The 19,321-nt window shown below is 46.3% G+C and overlaps 1 protein-coding gene across 1 annotated transcript in view; it reads right to left on the minus strand.

The window, feature by feature from the left end:
• Nucleotides 1-392: 392 nt before the first annotated feature.
• Nucleotides 393-19,321, minus strand: part of LOC137627086 (uncharacterized) — a 57,485-nt gene continuing 38,556 nt past the window's right edge. The window contains exon 4 of the mRNA XM_068358090.1: nucleotides 393-4,297. Within this exon, the coding sequence (XP_068214191.1) occupies nucleotides 4,265-4,297 (33 nt within the window). The 3' untranslated portion in view covers nucleotides 393-4,264. The remainder of the gene's footprint in view (nucleotides 4,298-19,321) is intronic.

Below are 19,321 nucleotides of genomic sequence, written 5' to 3' on the forward strand. Positions count from 1 at the left end.
TGTGAGAGAGGCAAGAGAGCGTGCTAGAAATAGAAATGAATGGCGAGCGATTGTGACGCAGTTCCGGTAGGCCCTGCTGCTTCCTCCAGTGCCTTAGATGCCCACGGAGGTAGCAGCAGTAGGGGATTCAGCATTATGAAGCTTCATCTGTGGTGGATAACGGTGGGCTGTGGCACCCTAGCAGTACCAGCCGAACTCGGTTGAGTCCCTTGTCAGGCTGGGAGGAACGTAGAGAGGAAAGGTCCCCTTTTTTGTTTCATTTGTTTGATGTCGGCTACCCCCCAAAATTGGGGGAAGTGCCTTGATATATGTATGTATGTATAAAAGCCGTCCAACGATTGTAAAATTTTGAGTAAATCTTAAAACAACATTAGGTACCTTGAGATGCAATATATATTATAAATGTTTATTAAAACTTCCATTTATAATTTTGAGCCAACAGATTGCAATATATATATTTATATTTATAAAATTATATACAAGCACTTGTTAAACATTTATATTTTGCATTTTGGAAATTGTGGTCTTTTATAAAAAATATGGAATATGTAGTCACGAGATAATGAGATACAACTTAAATGACGAGTCACAAATTCTCTGATCAAATAAAGGACAACATTGTTTTTGCCACTTTCAAATATGGTTTCTAAAGGCCTGTTATTTCTGACATCATATATATTATGAAAAACTGAAACCCCGTTTTTTTTTTAATGCAACATTGCTTGAAATTGCAAGTTACCAAAGAAAGTAAGTTTGAACTCAAATACAAATTGAATAAAACTGACAATGGCGGTGTTAGAATACTGAAATATACAAAGAGCAGTTATATTGTCCTTTTCAATTCTTAACGTAAACTCACTCGATTTTTCTTAAACCATTATCACAGACACTTTTTTTTTTTAACTAACACACAACCATAAAAATGTTTTCAATTACCCAAAAATTTTGGAATCTTCAACATGGTTTTTCATAATTGTACAAATGTATTCAGGCAATGTCAACCAGCTGTCTTTGGTATTTATTTCAAAACAAACGAACAAAATATTAACCATAAACATACAAACCCCTAGATATGCAATAGTATTAGTCAACAGATTATCAAGAAAATATAATAATTTGAATCATAGATTCTTCACTAACCAAGATATTGCTCGTTTGCGACGTCGTCGTCATAACTCAAAAACAGCTATTTTTCAGGAGAGCCATTTTAATCAATTAAAACACTCTCATATTAATGTATGTCGTTAGGACATTTAGCGTCTCTAGCGATCAATTTTTTTGCTACAATTATGACACTTTTGTCAAAAAAATTAGCATTTGAAGATGAATATGTCTATATGGATAACTCAAAAATAAATATTTTTGAGTTATGACGTCGTTGTCGCAAGCGAGCGATATATCTTAAAATAAACACTAATGGTTATAGTAATAGGAAAATATAAGTAGTATATAATAATTCAAGACCTGTAAGAGACAAAAGGAAAATCAGAATAGAAATTGAAAACATCATGTCTTCGTTAATAAATTTATAGTTCCATAATTTTTCACATTCCCTTTTGCACCAAATGGTTTTGAACACAATCTTTAAAGTTCTAAGTATAACTGTTACTATTCATCAAACAAATGTCATAATGAAGATTATGCAATCGCTAAGTCTTCGGGCCTTACATCATGTCGTTTCAATCTGTAATCTGTTGAAAACTTGGACCCAAAGAAAGTAGGAAATATCTGAGAACTGATAAATTATTAATTCACACAATTTTATCAGGCCTTCTTGCAACTAAAGTAATTTCATGGACATTGTTAATATTTTTCAGTAATTAACTTCAAAATATAAACCATGTGTCGACTCCTTTTCTTGCTCGACTCCGAAAGTCGCTAAAGTTAAGGAGAGCGATAAAGTTACGATGTAATGATAATAACCCGTGTCTTAATACAACATTTACCCCAAAAATCATGACAATGAAATACTGTACCCAATTGTAATGCAATTTGTGCAGGTTTTAAAATCAATAATAGTCAAAAGCTGTTTTATAAGGAAGACGTGTCTATAAATTACAGTAGTCTATTCATGACGAAACACTGTAGTTTGTTTTCTCCATTATTTTTTACATCGCTAATTTAGAGACAAAAAAAGGAAGCAAATTCATTTCTAATACCATCCCGTATTTCACTAGTACTGTAAATTCTCACTATTGTACACTTATTCGTAACTAATAATTAACATCACTGCCTCCTAGATTTCTTTTTACAAGTTGTGTTACTGTACTAAGATTCATAAGGTTTACCAGACACTGTCTATATTATTTACGCTATCTCAAATATACAGTTGTCATATTTACGAGGGGCTAAACTTAGACGGCATGATTATCCAAACTTCACAGAACACGACATTCATGCCATCACAATAGCAGCTTAAGTCATACTGATGGATTTGTTAAAAGCCACAAGAGGAACCAAAAACAACCAAAATAAAAATATGACAACAGATGCCACATTAAAAATATGATTAAAAATTTAAAATGTGGCGAATATTGCAATAAATATAAAATTAACTTATATTAACTGAACTGCTGAAACTAAAGAAATGTAGTGAACTCAAATTGGTATAAGGGGACTTAAATCCTACAATGAAGATGCTAAGTTTAATAGAACTAATCAAAGATTGAATATCAGTTGGTTAACTATTTGATATATTGAAGAGACAAAATGCCCACATCTGGACACAAAACTACTCCTCAAAAGCCTTTCACTTGAGTAAAAGAAACATAATCCGCTCACGAAATCAACCTGTCAATGCAATGAAAACCTCTATAAACTACAACCTGAAAGAATATACTGTACGCTAATGACTCGCTACGTGGAGAGAAAAACGTACAAAATGAGATTGCATCTTACGTTGACAGTTCCAAGATTATGCGTTAACCCTTACACGGTATCTCGAGTATCTTTCGACAAGACGAAACAGAAAAAATGTTATAACCGCAGAAGGGTTCTTCAAAGATTATCTTCTCTTCACATTCTTCGAGCGCAACCATTCAAAAACTCTTGGAATCGATGCGGCTTTGGTTTTCATAGAGGCTTAAGATTGATTGCAACCAGGCTATCCATACTTTTCAAACTAACCAAAAAGTGGCGCCTGCGTTCTAATATACGTTTTGGCACTTCTTCAAAAGACAAAATGTTAAGACTCTTGTCTTGGCAAGTAGCATGAGAATTAGTGTGTCATAGACTTCTAATCAAGGATAACAAGTGAAGTCACCTTTAGACTTTTCATGTAAGAGCGGATCATTGAAGCTAGTCATAGCTGGTAGTTCATCACGCTGCTCTTCACCTATCAGACGTTGTAATCCAAAAGCATTTGCTAATCCAACAAGACAGAAACTATAGTGAACATTTACCATTTCTTATTCGGGGAACAAAGTGATCTTGATGGAAAGGTGGATTTACTCCGCTTGGTAAAATGTACGCGACAATTTTCGGAGTTTGAAAGCAACAACCGATCGAGGCTCCCGACGCATCCACACGCTGTGAATGACCACTAACCTATAATTAACTACTGTTCTCGAGTAAAGGACTGCAACGGTAACTAATGGCTATACAGGATGATATTCCTGGAATACTCCATCGCCATACTAAAATAAAAAACAATGCGAAATAATGGTCTAAACAATCATTTTCAGTAGTGCGAGAATAAAGCAACATTTTATTAAGAAAAGAAAATAGCAAAATAACTACATTAATAAAAGTCCTTCTGTACTTAAAAAAAATTTTGGTGCCTAAAACTGGTCAACTGAATAAGGGAGACAATCTTGATAAATATAGTTCTCCTTTATATAAGACAAATTAGTGCCACTTACGCTAAAAACAAAGATCATCTACCTTACTTTGGGTGAATAATCATTAGTTAAGAACGTGAAAATGCAGACACAACTTAAAAAGCAAATCACAAGAGCAGTTTCCAATATAAACGCTAACTACGGTATTCATTTCCGCTCGAGATGAAATGCAGACTTTCGTTAATAAATGCCTCAGCTGTGTCTACTTGGCCTTCATGAATACATTATAGATGAACTTGAATAAAACTTTGAACCAAACTTCTAAAAATTCCTCAAATTTGAAGAAACAAGTTTCATGAAACAAAAACTTCACAGAGGAAAAGCTTTCCAATTGGATGCCGACATACAGCGGCTTTTCCGTTTAATGCCGCACATTCGCCGCCTTATGAGATCACAAGGGAAGACCAGGCTGGTTGCTAGAACGTTCACAAATCAGGCTTCACGCAGTCTTCAGTCACCTGTTGTCACGAGAGAAAAATATGAAAGGTTACAAAATGCAGTTGGCACAAAAACGACACATTTTATTCATTTTTTTTTTTTTCCTAACTATAAAAACCCTAGTCCTTTTAAATAGGAAACTCAGCATTTACAGTTTTCAAAGACCACTCATGAATGGCAGAGGCATGGGACTGAGAATGCACTAGCTAGCAGAATGCTGTAGAGATTGGCCATATATACATATGATCAGCACCTAAGCCCCGCTCCAGTCATGGTACAGACGCTATGGCACTACCCAAGACTACGGAACAATGGTTGGATTTTGGAGTGCCCTCCTCCTAGAAAAGCTGCTTACCACAGCTAGAGTGTCTCTTCTACCTTTATCAAGAGGAAAGTAGCCACTGAACAATTATAGTGTGGTAGTTATCTTGAGTGAAGAAGAATTGTTAAGTAATCTCAAGTGTTGTCAGGTGTATAAGGACAGAGGAGAATGTGTAAAGAATACGCCAGACTTTTTGGTGTATGTTTAGGCAAAGAAAGAATGAGCCGTAAGCAGAGAGAAGGATCCAATGTACTACTATCTGGCCAATCAAAAGACACAATAGCACTAGCTGTAGTACCTCAACGGGTGGTTGGTGCCCTCGCCAACCTTCTACCGCAAGTCAAACGTTGTCGTCGGTAATCTGCACAGCAACAGAAGAGCTTCCAGCCCCTGCTGGGATGTGGCGATCACTGGGGGAACTAGTATTTGTTCCGGCATTATATACAAAACTTTCGCTCTTTACATACGAAATAATACTCCTGTATAAAAGAGCTTCATGTTTGTAGTTGAGAAAAATACAAATTTCAAATTGGTCATATAACACCAAAGCCCGAAAAACTAGCCGACACAACTCCTGCCACAAACTACCCGGGGATCGAGCTAGTAGCATACGTCTAAGCCTCAGCAATGATAGAAGCAGCTATACTGTTAAACATTATTGGCATAGGGCTGCCATTGAACAAGAAGTCACAACCTGCACATGTGGATGACTTCAAACAATATATTTCCCACTACAATAAGTGCAAAGTCCATCCCACCCTTTCTCCCGCATTTACAAAATTAAACATCCATAGACAGGAACATGAATTAAAACAATCATCCACTTTTTGAAAGGTAGAAGAAAAAGAATATAAACCTTTGGTAAGGTTGCAACGGTACGTCCGTATTCGTTGTGGCGAAATATACGTGCACATCTCGTTAACCGATTCATCGACAGTTCCAACTTGCACTAGACATTCCCTATTCTAAAGGAGGAAAGGTTTGCATATGGGTAATATCCAATAACAATATACATTGTTAAAATGCAGGTACATGAGAGCCACATACATACTATACAGTACATCCTTTGAGATAGTCAAGAAAAATTTCTACCTGATAAAATATAAAAGAAATGAGCACCCTTGATTAACAACAAAATTTTGAACATGTATGATCTCCAAATAACAAGATTCATGACTCAAGAGTACGGTTGGAAGATTCTACTCTACTGTCTTACAGAGGAACTGGTAGAGATGTGATGTTCAGGATCTGGGAAAAGAATGAAAGAATGGGATTGCACATGTGAAGAACAGGGATAGGAAACAGTAGGTTAGGAAGGTGAGATGTAGAAGCAGCAAGATGGACAATGACCTGCAGGAAGGTCGAGGAAATCCTAGAAGAAAAGGATAGACAAATAACTAGAACCAGTGTGAAGTCTGCGGGACAAATGGATTGTCGAGGACTCGATTCACGTCAATCCCAAAAAGGGAAACGCCCACACCATAATAGTTTAAGCTGACGATCATGAGTCAATCCTATTAAAATGGTTTCTTATTATAATAATTCCTTCATAAACTTCCCTCTAAGTGCTATGTGCATTTTATATCCTCAAGGAAATCTAAAGACTTTTGTTTGGAAAAACTGGCCCATGAATAAGAGATGAAATATGACAAATTTGAAGATAATTTGTATTTTTCCTAACCATACAAACCTTAGCTATTTACATTGGGTTTACCTTTTAGCGCAGCTGAAATGGCGAGCCATTAGAATTTAACGAGGGTGTATTACCCCCGCGCTAGTTAGCGGGGGGGTAGGGGAGTGGTAGCTAGCTACCCCTCCCCCCCTCACACACAGATGAATGCTCACTTTCACTTAGAGGTAGGACTTGTCTTGGGGGACAGGGCTGGCGGGCAAATGTGTGTAAATAGCTAAGGTTTGTATGGTTAGGAAAAATACAAATTATCTTCGAATTTGTCATTTGTTCCGTAACCGAAATACAAACCACGCTATTTACATTGGGTGACTTACCCATTAGGTAGGGTGGAAAGTCCCCAGCCATACTGGCTTTGGCTTTACCCGGGGACTCAGAATCCGAGTGAGTCGCACTCGAGAAAAGGAGTCCCTGCACCTCACAAGTTCCTTCCTCTGCAAGGAACCGTGTGGCCTACATAAGCTTGTGTGTGAAGGAAGAAGTGTGACCCGTCCTAGGCAGTTGACCTGGAGTTCCAGAAGGAACTCTGGGTTAGGACGTTCCCAATACCACCTCGTCAGGGTATGGGGGACGCGACAGTATTGACTCAATACTCAGAACACAAGGAAGCATGGTTTACCTGCAGAGGTTCGAGGTCAGCTACGCAGAGACCCGGATGCTGCTTCCCCATAGAGGGGATGATGAAGAAAGAAATAAGGGCCAGACATACTACTTTCGATCATGCAGACTAAAACCTGATAACAATGCCCTCAACCTTCTGCTACCTGTCCAAAAAGGAGCCTGAGGTTAGACCAGCTGTTGTGTAGCCACCACAGAGCGATAGAAAACGTATCGAGACTCCTGTGGGTCACGCCCTGCAGGAAGCGGGCTGCGAAGGTCATTAGACGCTTCCAGACTCCAGCTTGTAGCACCTGCGTCACAGAGTAGTATTACTCGAAGGCGAGGGACGTTGCGATGTATCCAACATCGTACTGTAGGGCGACGTGACGGGGGAGGGTCTGGAGACAGGTCGAGATGAATGTCCTTGAGTCCGGGCTGAAGAGGTATACTGGTGAATCTCCCCCGTGTCCTCCTTGTGCTCCCAAATTGGCTGCAACTGAGGACAAACTGCAGCTGTTCCCAAAGCTAACCTCTCGATTCCTTTACTGGCAAGAAAGAGAAGGTCTTGGGACATCAGATACAGAATGAAGACTCGAAATCTTGAAGGAATTGGACCGAAGGGCCGGGACCCCCAGGTTCTGAGTCTAGCCAACACCTCAGGAGCGAACCTGAATGTTGCCTTCCCCTCTTCCTTAGCAAGGGCGGAGTTGTACGAGACCAAGAAGATTGCTTACACACTGGCCGTGGCCAGAGTGAGCAGGAGACCCAAGGCGGAATACAATCCGAGTCCTGTCGTAAAGGGTCTTGAGAAGATCTCTTAAAGGACTAAAAGTCCGAGCCATGCTCCAAGTTGGAGGTCTTCCTCCGACTAGGGCAGGGACGATCGTAGCTTCGCATGAGCGAGGAAAGATCCAGCGGGCAGGAAAAAGTTATTCCTTTAAGCCTGAAGGTCAGGGAAAGGCTGAGCGACAGGCTTCATTGCCGAGAGCGGAAAGGAGTTTCCTCCCGCCGAAAGGCAATAAGACAGTTATTGCTGGAGCAGAGGCCTCAAGGGAAGAGGTATATCTCCCACGGCACCAACCACCGAAGACACTTCACTTTGCCTGGAAGACCCCTGCGGATGACTATCGCAGATGACGCGACCTCCGTACCGCGACTGTAGCGGGTTTTCTCTTCTTGAGGAGGAGGCGTAGTGTCTCCAGGCATGAAGCCGAAGCGACGCCCCGGTTCGGGAGAGATGTCGCCGTGTGGTTGTTTGAGTAGTCTGCGCCGTGGGAGAAGCTCTCCCGGGAGTTCCGTCAGGGGAAGCAGAGGTCCAGAAACCGTTCTGCGCATAGTCCCAGTGGAGCTCTCCCATTGAAAGGTTGATAGACAACCTGGTCTTGTTGAGACCCATTGTCCACAGACAAAAAGGAGGGAAGACGCAGGCGTCGAAGTTGTCCCACCATCACCGGAATGCATCTTGCCAGAGTCTCGGGGTCTGAGACTGGGGGGAAGAACAGCGGAAGCTTGAGGTTCCAAGCTGTCGCGATCAGGTCCCCCAGACCAGGACTTGCTTGTTACTCAAGGTCAAAGACCCCCAGGTACACTCTCTCTACGAGGCTCTGCTCGGATAGTCTGAGAGAACATTCCTCTGCCTGGAATGAGAGAGCCGATGGTGGTATTGAGAGAATCTCCATCATCCCGGTATCTCTACTGCAAGATGTGAAGGTGTGAAAATGCGTCCCCTGCTGGTTAGAACACGCCAGAATCATGAAGTCGACGCGCACGGGGCGACTCGGCAGGAGCTGTAGGATCTGTAGAGGGGCCAGACTACGGCCCCTAAGCCTGCCTGAATGATGGAGAGGTATCCTTCAGGTCTTGACCATAAGCCTGGACCGGAACATGCCCCCCCCCCCCCCTTTCCTTTGACGAGTCCGAGAACAGCATCAAGAATGTGGGGAAAGGACGAGAATATCCACTCCCATCAAGAGGTTCCATAGGTCAACACCCATTGCAGGTCTAATAGTTCCGCTGGTCCCATAGGGGCCAGGAAGTCCGGTTAAACGTTGCCTGAAACCACCGGAACTTGGACCGCCCCACATGGAACTTATCCTGAGGCGACCGTTTGGACTATAGACGGGTCAATGAGGAAAGGAGAACTAGGAAACGTTCCAAGGTAGGGCTGAAAGCTCTGCTTGACTGAGAACAGGTACTGCGACTCTCCTCAGTCTTGCCATAGTCAACTGAAAGGAAGGCTCGAAGGATGTGGCAACAGAATCTGGCGTCCCCAGGTGGTCACCCATCCAAGTACCGACCAGAACCGACGTTGCTTAACCTCTCTGGACGGACGAGAAGCGGGGTTTCCTACGTGGTAAGGCCGTTGACTCAATATCATGGCCAGATACTCCAGATGTTGAGGCAGAGGAAGAGAAGGCTCCAAGCAAAATACCATGAACCCACACTCATGGTAAGCATCCGGAAGCTTGTCCCGGCGCTGAAGAAGGTCGAACCCGAGCCTACCGGAGTTGACCAGCCCTCCAAAAGGCAGAGGAGGCGGAAGCCTGCACCTGAGTGGCCATGAGGAAAGCAGGGAGAGTTCTCTGGGGAAAAAACCTGCTATGCCACGGCGGGATAGCCACACTGCATCATAAGCAGGAATACTTGCAGTCTAGGCTGAATTCGACGAGCTCCCTGGAAGATGGATGGAATGGAAACTGAAAGTACCCGTCCTTCCGATCCAGGGTTTAAGGAGTCCTGTCGCCTCGTTACCAGTCTGATCGATTCTGCTGTTCTACGCTGGCCGAAGTTTGTTCGACAAACTTGATCAGGGCTGAGAGGTCGACTACGGAACTCCCCTCTCAGATCCTTCCTTACAAGAAAGGATCGACTGAAGAGGCCAGGGGTGAAGCCGTCGATGATCCTATGGAGGACCTTCGCCTAAGGTAAGGATCATTCTGCCCAACCGGGCAACTCTTGCTGACGCTATGGCATAGAGGTTCAGAGACACTGAATTCGCTGACAGAGACGGCAGGCGCGATATCCTTGGCTGATCACAGAGATTGTGCGGGAATGGGCATCGGGAAGCTGTCATCCAGATGAGTAACCTTAAGCATCCTCCCAGCGAGAAACCTGCAATCCTAGAGTTCGTGAACTCTGCCGCTCCTTTTGGGACTATGCCTCCCCGGGGGAGCCTCCCGTGGCATCTGTTCCTGACAGGAGGAAACCGCAATTGGACACCTTGTCCCATTTGTCGTAGCCGATAACTTAGGCCGACGTGGTTGAAAGAAAAGGGCGCTGGAGCCCTGCAGAGTCTGGAAGAAAGCGCCTTGGAGGAGTGAAAACGGAAGTCGATTTCTTCCGCACAGCCGCTGCCTAGGGCTCTGTCCTTGGGCACAAACAAACTCTTCTCAAGAATGGAAGGGTGTCTGAGGTCGTCGACCTCCCCAGATGAGACACCCGAAGGAAGCCCTCAGTCAGCGCGTCCAGATGGTACAACATCGAGCTTGTCCGCAAGTTAGATACTTAACGACGAAAGGCCAAGGTGCCTGAGCTCGAGAGGAGGAAAGTACCCATGATTTTCCTGTAGCTTCCTTGAACCAAACCTCGGACCGTAACCGAGGAGGGAAAGGACCTGGAAAGCCCCCAGAGGATGGGGTAAGCAGTCACCCCTTGGCCGATGGAGAAATCTCGAACGGAAAGCCCCCCCCCCCCCCCCCCCAGAAGAAACTCGCCAGGCTGGCTATGCTGCGAAAACCCCAATGGGAATCGTGGTCGCAATCGCCCTGGAGCTCGCGCGGTGGTAATTCAAAGATTTGCGCGTGGGCGAACGTGGAAGCGCCCATGCGCGGTCACGCAGGAACGCAAACGAAGGTGAGCGAAGGAGCGCAGAAGGAGGGCGAGCGTGGTAGGAAGGGCGAGAGCTGGAGGTCGGCGAGCGATAACCCATAGACGAGCTATGGATACTGCAAGAATTAAGCCGACGTTCTGCGAAGAAACACCGTCGGTTCGCGCGAAGGAACACCGTCGGTTCGCGCGACGGAACACCGTCGGTTCGCGCGACGGAACACCGTCGGTTCGCCATTGGAGAGTATGTGCGCGGACGCGCATGAGCGTAGACGTGCAGGCACGTGGGCGTGCGGGCGCGCGGGCGCGCAGGCAAACGGTCGCGCGGGCGCACAGGCGAACGGTCGCGCGGGCGCGCAGGCGAACGGTCGCGCGGGCGCGCAGGCGAACGGTCGCGCGGGCGCGCAGGCGAACGGTCGCGCGGGCGCGCAGGCGAACGGTCGCGCGGGCGAACGGTCGCGCGGGCGAACGGTCGCGCGGGCGAACGGTCGCGCGGGCGAACGGTCGCGCGGGCGAACGGTCGCGCGGGCGAACGGTCGCGCGGGCGAACTGTCGCGCGGGCGCGCAAGCAAGCGGTCGCGAGGGTGGGCAGGTGAATGAGCACGAATCCGAGGCGGCGAACGCAAGCGTTAGCGCGATGGCGAGGAAACGCGCTGCCGCGTGGGCGAGGAAGACCGCTGGCGATATGGATCACCAGGCGATCGTTGGTGAGCTGGTGAGCGCTAACGCGCAGGTTGGCGATGGCTCATTGTGGCATGTTGACGCGTTGGCGAGCGATGGCGAGCAGCATGCGCAGGTGAGCGACCGCGCGATGGGGAGCAGCATGCGCAGGTGAGCATTGCGCGATAGCGAGCAGCATGCGCAGGTGAGCATCGAGCGATGGCGAGCAGCATGCATAGGTGGGCGATCGCGCGATGGCGAGCAGCATCCGCAGGTGGGCGATCGCGGGATGGCGAGCAGCATCCGCAGGTGGGCGATCGCGCGATGGCGAGCAGCATCCGCAAGTGGACGATCGCGCGATGGCGAGCAGGATGCGCAGGTGGGCGATCGCGTGATGGCGAGCAGCATCCGCAGGTAGGCGATCGCACGATGGCGAGCAGCATCCGCAGGTGGGCAATCGCGCGATGGCGAGCAGCATGCGCAGGTGTGCGATGGCGAGCTAGTAGCTGGCGAACCATGTTCTTTCAGAACTGTTGGAGAACGTTGGCGTGCCGGCTGTAACAGACGCGGGCGATCCGGAGATCGCAGACATGTAGAACGCTGTTGAATAGGCGATACTAAAATCGCCTGTGCGCGCTGGCGAGCAGGTGAACGCTGGCGAGCTGATGATCGCTGACGAGCAGAAGGCAACGCGTGGAAGCCTGTGCATAAAAGAAGAGTCCTTGACCCAGGCCTGAACCGAAGTTCTAGATCGCGAGGGCGAACGTGGGCGCACAGGGCGCGTAACAGGAACCAACAGGAACAGCAGGGATGATCATCATGAGAGCGCTGACGAACAGGAGAGCGCTGGCGAAAGGAGAGTGCTAGCGATCAGGAAGCGCTGATGAGCAGGAGAGCAGGAGCAGGAGAGAACACAGCAGAAGTGCACGCAGGGGAACCCTGACACGCAAGGGAAGAACCCCCGTGGGAGGCAACCCTTTGCCCCGAAGGGAACGATGTCCGTCGGGAGACAGAAGTCCATCGGAAGACCGTGGCCTGTCCGCCGGGAGACTGATGTCCGTTGGAAGACCGTTGTCCGTCGGGAAGACCGTTGCCTGTCGGAAGACGAGATCAGACTGCTGTCCATCTGCACCAAGGCGGAAGATCAAGAAAAAGGAGTTGTAGGCTGCAAACGGCGATTCAAAAAGGCGCCTCTTAGCACCTTTATAGGGAGATGAGAGGCCCTTACGACGAGGCGGACGGTGGGCCTTACGGCGAGGGAGGCCAACAGCAACAGCAGCAGAAGAATCCTCCGAAGAGGAGTCTCTATGAGTGTACTCTCTTGCGAACGAAAGAGAAACACTTCGTAGAAGAGACTGGTCAGCCAGTGACCTAAAAGGAGTAATCCTCCGAAGAGGAGCTCCTGCAGTTGCCCAGCCCCTTGAGCGAAACTGCAGGTGTGACCGCTCAGCACCAAGAGCATAGTCGCACGAAAAACAAAGGCAAGAGAAGAACCCCCAAAAGGGGAAAAACTCAAGGCTGGACAGGAAAAACTTCCCTCGGAAGGAAAGTTACCCGCCCAAGGAGGCATGCCTCCTGAGAGTTCTAAAATGAACTGGAGAGCTGTCCGTCGTCACGGGAGTACTTCCAGTAGAAGGAGACACGCCCCTGACGAAAATACAAGAGGGGAGGCGGCAACAGCCGAATCCCCAGGCCTCCACAAGACAGCTCACACCGTTGCCATATTACAGAAACGAACTAGATCGGTAACTGTAAAAAGATAAAACAAAAATCATTAGTACACATTCATTCCCCCGGGAAGGCTCCGAAGAGGAATCCCGAGGGAAAGGAAACAAGAATTACACAACAGGCACGTGCCCTCACAACCACTTACACTCACGGAAGGAGAGCTGTAACCAAAACAGAATTACAACAATTATAATTATGAAACTATGTAATTTAAAAATGAATGAACACTAAAGAAAGAACGAAAACCCCGAAAGGAATCGTTCTACAAGCTGAAAAAAACAACTACAATTAAATTCATAAACTAATTGAGACAAACGTACGGCGTAGCAACTCCCCCACACGGAAAGGAAGCTACAAGGGCGTAGTAACACGTAGTAAAACGGTGAACGACCTCGAGAGAGAGAGAGAGAAAGACCGGAGTCAAACTCGATCGCCACCCATAAAATTACGCCGTGGAGGCCTAACTGCCGAGGACACCACGTAGATATCGTACACTACACACACAAATCTGAAAAGGAAACTTACTGATTTCTATACTCAAATATATATGCAAACATGAAAACATGTTTACATATATATTGAGTAAAAGAAAAGTAAGTGATTAAGTAAAGACAAAACAAACAATGGCTGCCAAGAGAGGACCAAGACAGAGACGTCTGTCACAGTCCAAGCCAAAAGTGAAAGTGAGCATTCATCTGTGTGAGGGGGGGTAGCTAGCTACCACTCCCCTACCCCCCCCCCCCACTAACTAGCGCGGGGGTATTACACCCTCGTTAAATTCTAATGGCTCGCCATTTCAGCTGCGCTAAAAGGTAAACCCAATGTAAATAGCGTGGTTTGTATTTCGGTTACGGAACAACTGCACATTTAATCAATAAATAAATGATATTACCAAGATTATCTAGATGCAAAAGTCAGTAGAAAAACTAGTGTTAAGCTGTTCTCTTGTTCCTTAAATTCTTTACAATTTCGTTTTCCTGATTTTCAATTGTGATTATATAACTTAGTCTCAGAAATAGTAAAAGTCAAATAATATAAAGATGAATTTAGGGATGGTTACATGAAACATGAGAAGGTATGATAATTTCTGATAAGGAATTAATATTATTATTATTATTACTAGCTAAGCTAAAACCCTAGTTGGAAAAGCAAGATGCTGTAAGCCCAAGGGCTCCAACATGGTAAAATAGCCCAGTGAGGAAAGGAAATAAGGAAATATGATATTTTAATTATAAAATAAATTTTTGAATATACTTACCCGGTGAATATATAATAGCTGCAACTCTGTTGCTCGACAGACACATACTCAAAAAACTCGCGAGCGATCGCTATGCAGGTGGCGGGTGTGCCCACCAGCGCCAACTGTCGGCCAGATACCACTCTCGGATGTAAACAAAACCTTCAATTTCTTCTCATCCCACTGCGTCTCTATTGGGGAGGAAGGGAGGGTCATTTAATTTATATATTCACCGGGTAAGTATATTCAAAAATTTATTTTATAATTAAAATATCATTTTTAAATATTTAACTTAGCCGGTGAATATATAATAGCTGATTCACACCCAAGGAGGTGGGTAGAGACCAGAGTTAATTATGTTTACAGCATATAAGCTAAGAGTTTTTTTCATTTTGGCAGTTATCAATATAACAAAACCAAAATAAATAGGTACCTGGTGAGGAAGTTGACTTAGACGATTACTCTGCCTTGTAAGTCTGTCTTCCTCACAGAGCCCAGCCATCCTCTTAGGATGCTGACAGACTCCCAGGAGCTGAAGTATCAAGGGCTGCAACCCATACAACAGGACCTCATCAAACCCCTAATCTGGGCACTCTCAAGAAATGACTTTGACCACCCGCCAAATCAATCAGGATGCGAAAGGCTTCTTAGCCTTCCGAACAACCCATAAAACAATATTAAAAACATTTCAAGAGACAGATTAAAAGGATATTGGAATTAGGGAAGTGTAGTGTTAGAACCCTCACCCACTACTGCACTCGCTGCAACGAATGGACCCTGTGTGTAGCAGTCCTCGTAAAGAGTCTAGACATCTTTTTAAGTAAAATGACGCGAACACTGACTTGTTTCTCCAAGAAGTCGCGTCCATAATACTTTGCAGAGATTTATTTTGCTTGAAGGCCACGGAGGTTGCTATATCTCTAACTTCGTGCGTCTTAACCTTAAGCAAACATCGGTCTTTCTCATTCAAGTGAGAATGAGCTTCTCGTATTAAAAAAATCTGATAAAATATGACAAAGAATTCTTTGACATAGGCAATGAAGGTTCTTAACTGAGCACCATAATGCCTCAGATTTCCCTCATAATGACTTAGTACGAGCTAAATCGAACTTAAGAGCTCTAACAGGACATAATACTCTTTCCAGTTCGTTGCCTACGATCTCTGATAAGCAAGGAATATCAAAAGATTTAGGCCAAGGACGAGAAGGCAGTTCATTTTTGGCCAGGAAACCAAGTTGAAGTGAACAAGTGGCTTTTCTCTGTAGAAAAGCCGATGTTCTTACTGAAGGCATGAAGTTCACTGACCCTTTTAGCCGAAGCCAAGCACACTAGGAAAAGTGTCTTGAGGGTGAGATCCTTCAGGGAGGCTGAATGTAATGGCTCAAACCTGTCTGACATGAGGAACCTTAGGACCACGTCTAAGTTCCATCCAGGAGTTGCCAAACGACGTTCCTTAGAGGTCTCGAAAGACTTAAGGAGATCTTGGAGATCTTTATTGTTGGAAAGATCTAAGCCTCTATGTCGAAAGACCGAAGCCAACATGCTCCTGTAGCCCTTAATCGTGGGAGCTGAAAGGGAGCGAACCTTTCTCAGATGTAAAAGAAAATCTGCGATTTGGGCTACAGAGGTACTGGACGAGGACACAGATGCTGACTTGCACCAGTCTCGAAAGACTTCCCACTTCGACTGGTATACTCTAATGGAAGAAGCTCTCCTAGCTCTTGCAATCGCACTGACTGCCTCCTTCGAAAAACCTCTAGCTCTTGAGAGTCTTTCGATAGTGTGAAGGAAGTCAGACGAAGAGCGGGGAGGCTTTGATGGACATTCTTTACGTGGGGCTGACGTAACAGATCTACCCTTAGAGGAAGACTTCTTGGAAAGTCTACCAGCCATTGAAGTACCTCGGTGAACCACTCTCTCGCGGGCCAGAGGGTAGCAACCAAAGTCAACCTTGTCCCTCCGTGAGAGGCGAACTTCTGCAGTACCTTGTTGACTATCTTGAATGGTGGGAATGCATATAAGTCCAGAAAAGACCAATCCAGTAGAAACGCGTCTATGTAGATTGCTTCTGTATCTAGGACTGGAGAGCAAAAGATTGGTAACCTTTTGGTCAACGAGGAGGCAAAGAGGTCTATGGTTGGTTGACCCCAAGAAGCCCAAAGACTCTTGCCCACGTCCTTGTGGAGGGTCCATTCCGTGGGTATCACCTGACCCCTCCGACTGAGACAGTCTGCCAAGACGTTCAAGTCCCCCTGGATGAATCTCGTCAACAGGGAGATGCCTCGAATTCTAGACCATAAGAGAAGGTCCCTTGCGATCTCGAGCAGCGTGAAGGAGTGTGTGCCTCCTTGCTTGGAGATGTACGCCAAAGTTGTGGTGTTGTCTGAGTTGACCTCTACCACTTAGTTTCGAAGACGCTTCCTAATATCATCAAGGCCAAGTGGACTGCTAATAGCTCCTTGCCGTTGATGTGCATGCTCTTCTGACTTGAGGTCCACAGACCAGCGCATTCCCGACCGTCCAGGGTCGCACCCAACCAAAACCCGACGCGTCTGAGGACAACACGTGGTTTGGGTTCTTGACTGCTAGGGATAGTCCCTCTCTCAGACTGATATTGCTGTCCCACCATTTCAGGCATGCCTTTATTGGTTCGGAGACTGGGAATGATACCGTCTCTAATGTCTTGTCCTAGTTCCAGTGAGAGGCTAGATGGAACCGGAGAGGCAGAAGGGGTAGTCTCCCTAGTGAGATAAACTGCTCCAGGGATGAGAGAGTCCCTACGAGACTGTTCCAACTCCTGACTGAATAAACGTTTTCTTTTCAGCATTAGTTGGACTTCGAGCAGGGCTTGACTGCGAATCTCCATCCCCAAAAATAGAATAATCTGGGATGGGATCAGTTGGGACTTTTAGGTTGACCACAAGTCCCAACTCCCTGGCCAGACTCAACGTCCAATGTAGATCCTGCAGACAGTGAAGGCTGGACGATGCTCTGAGAAGCCAGTCGTCCAAGTACAGGGAGGCTCGGATCCCCGATAGCTCGAAACTGGTACCCCACATTCCTGTAAACAAACCTCAGAAACGGTTGGGAATCCGGGTGTATAGGAATGTGGAAGTATGCCTCCTGAAGGTCGAGAGAGACCATCCAGTCGCCTTCCATAAATGCTGTCAAGACAGCCTGGAAGACTTCATCGTGAGGTTTGTCTTGACAATGAACACATTGAGCGCACTTGCCTCTTACGTACTCCTGCAGTGAACGTGGCTGCCAGATCATGGAGCCATCCCTGAGGGACTTGTTCCTGCAGAGAATGTGGCTGTCAGATCATTGGAGCCATCCCTGAAAGCCTTGTTTATGCATGACATAATTGTACAGCAAAACTTCAAAGGCTCGAAAACAGCTGTGAAGTTAACCTGTAAAATCTTGGAGCGTCTCATGGCCAGGCGCCAGGGAGAGTCTATGAGGTTTGAGAAGTCTATCTGGGCAGAGGCAGGAACTCCCAAGCCGAGAACTTCTCTCGTGTCATATCAGACTCTCGCTCTATAAGCCAGTTTAAAAGAAGGGAAAGCAAAGGCTGTATCCCCCAAACTCCTCCTGGTGATAAACCAGTCGCCTAGCAAACGTAAAGCTCTAGGAGAGCGAGAGAGCACTAGCTTATAAAACAACGGCTTCGAAGTAGCTAGGCCTAGTGTAAGCTCTGACGTTTAGGCGAACGAGGAGCAGCAGTTACAAAAAGATCCGGACAAAGATCCTTAAAAATCAGCATGATTTATTTAAACTCCATAGAGGGCTAAGCAGCTTTAGGCTCCTCTCCGTCTGACAGAGTCCTCAAGGGAATATCAGTAGGAGGGGGAACAGCAACTTCCTCATCTGAAGGAGCCTTGTCCGATAATAGCTGAGTCTCAAGCAAGGGAGAGACCTACCGTGTTGGCAATGCTTTACAAGCAGAGTCCACACGCACTGGTGCATTAGTAGCGGACCAGGACGCAACGTCATGTAACTGCTTGACAGTCTGTGAACTGTCAACAACAACAGGTGCGAGAGACCAGGACGCAACGTCATGTAACTGCTTGACAGTCTGTGAACTGTCAACAACAACAGGTGCGTGAGGACGCACAGCGTCCACTCGAGACTGCTTTGACCGCCTAGACTGAGCAGTCAAAACAACTCTAGAATGCGGAGGTTGACGCTCTGCGTCAAAACAAGTCAACTCCGATTGTTAGCGAACGTCAACAGGAGCATCAGCAAGTGGCCTAACGTCCAAATGTGGCTGAAAATCCACACAAGACCGCATCGAGTGTGGTTCTAAACAACCTGACTGACGTGACTTAGCTACGCCAACGTCAACAGGACGCACAAAGGAACGTTAGGGTGGCTGAAAGCCAGGATCTCGATGAGATAAATGGCTAGGCTCAACGGACTTATCGGCAGAATAGTCTTCCATAAGGGAGGCAAGCTTATTCTGCATGTCTTGCCGTACAACCCATTTAGGATCAACGGAAATGGTTGCGGTAAGAGACGAGGGTAACGTCTGTGACCGCAAAACCTTGCCAACAAAAAGACTCTCGGAGTCTGTGTTACGCTTTTGTTAGGCAGCGAGCAGTCTTCCGATGACTGCATAGGGTCAGAGCTGTCCTAATGGCTACAACCAGGATGCTGGACCTGTCCTGAAAGGACTGACTTTCGCTTAAGGGCCTCGAAACCTTGTTTCAGGTTTCTTATGCGAAAAGCCTTCGGATGACGAGGAGAAAATCGTCTCTCTCGCCTTATGGTAGGGGTGATCTTGGTAAGATACACCCGATACCATAGAGGGAACGTCTGTTCCTGTAAGATACACCCGATACCATAGAGGGAACGTCTGTTCGCTGATCAAGGCCTCTCGAACCCATAAGTCGTACGACATTACTTCTCCCCTGGGCTTGGGAGCTTGCAAGAGGTCCCGGACTAGGCGAACGACAGGCACGAACAGACGAACCCTCGGTCGC

The sequence above is a fragment of the Palaemon carinicauda genome, chromosome 34, assembly GCF_036898095.1.
Source record: "Palaemon carinicauda isolate YSFRI2023 chromosome 34, ASM3689809v2, whole genome shotgun sequence".
Classification (NCBI taxonomy): Eukaryota; Metazoa; Arthropoda; class Malacostraca; order Decapoda; family Palaemonidae; genus Palaemon; species Palaemon carinicauda.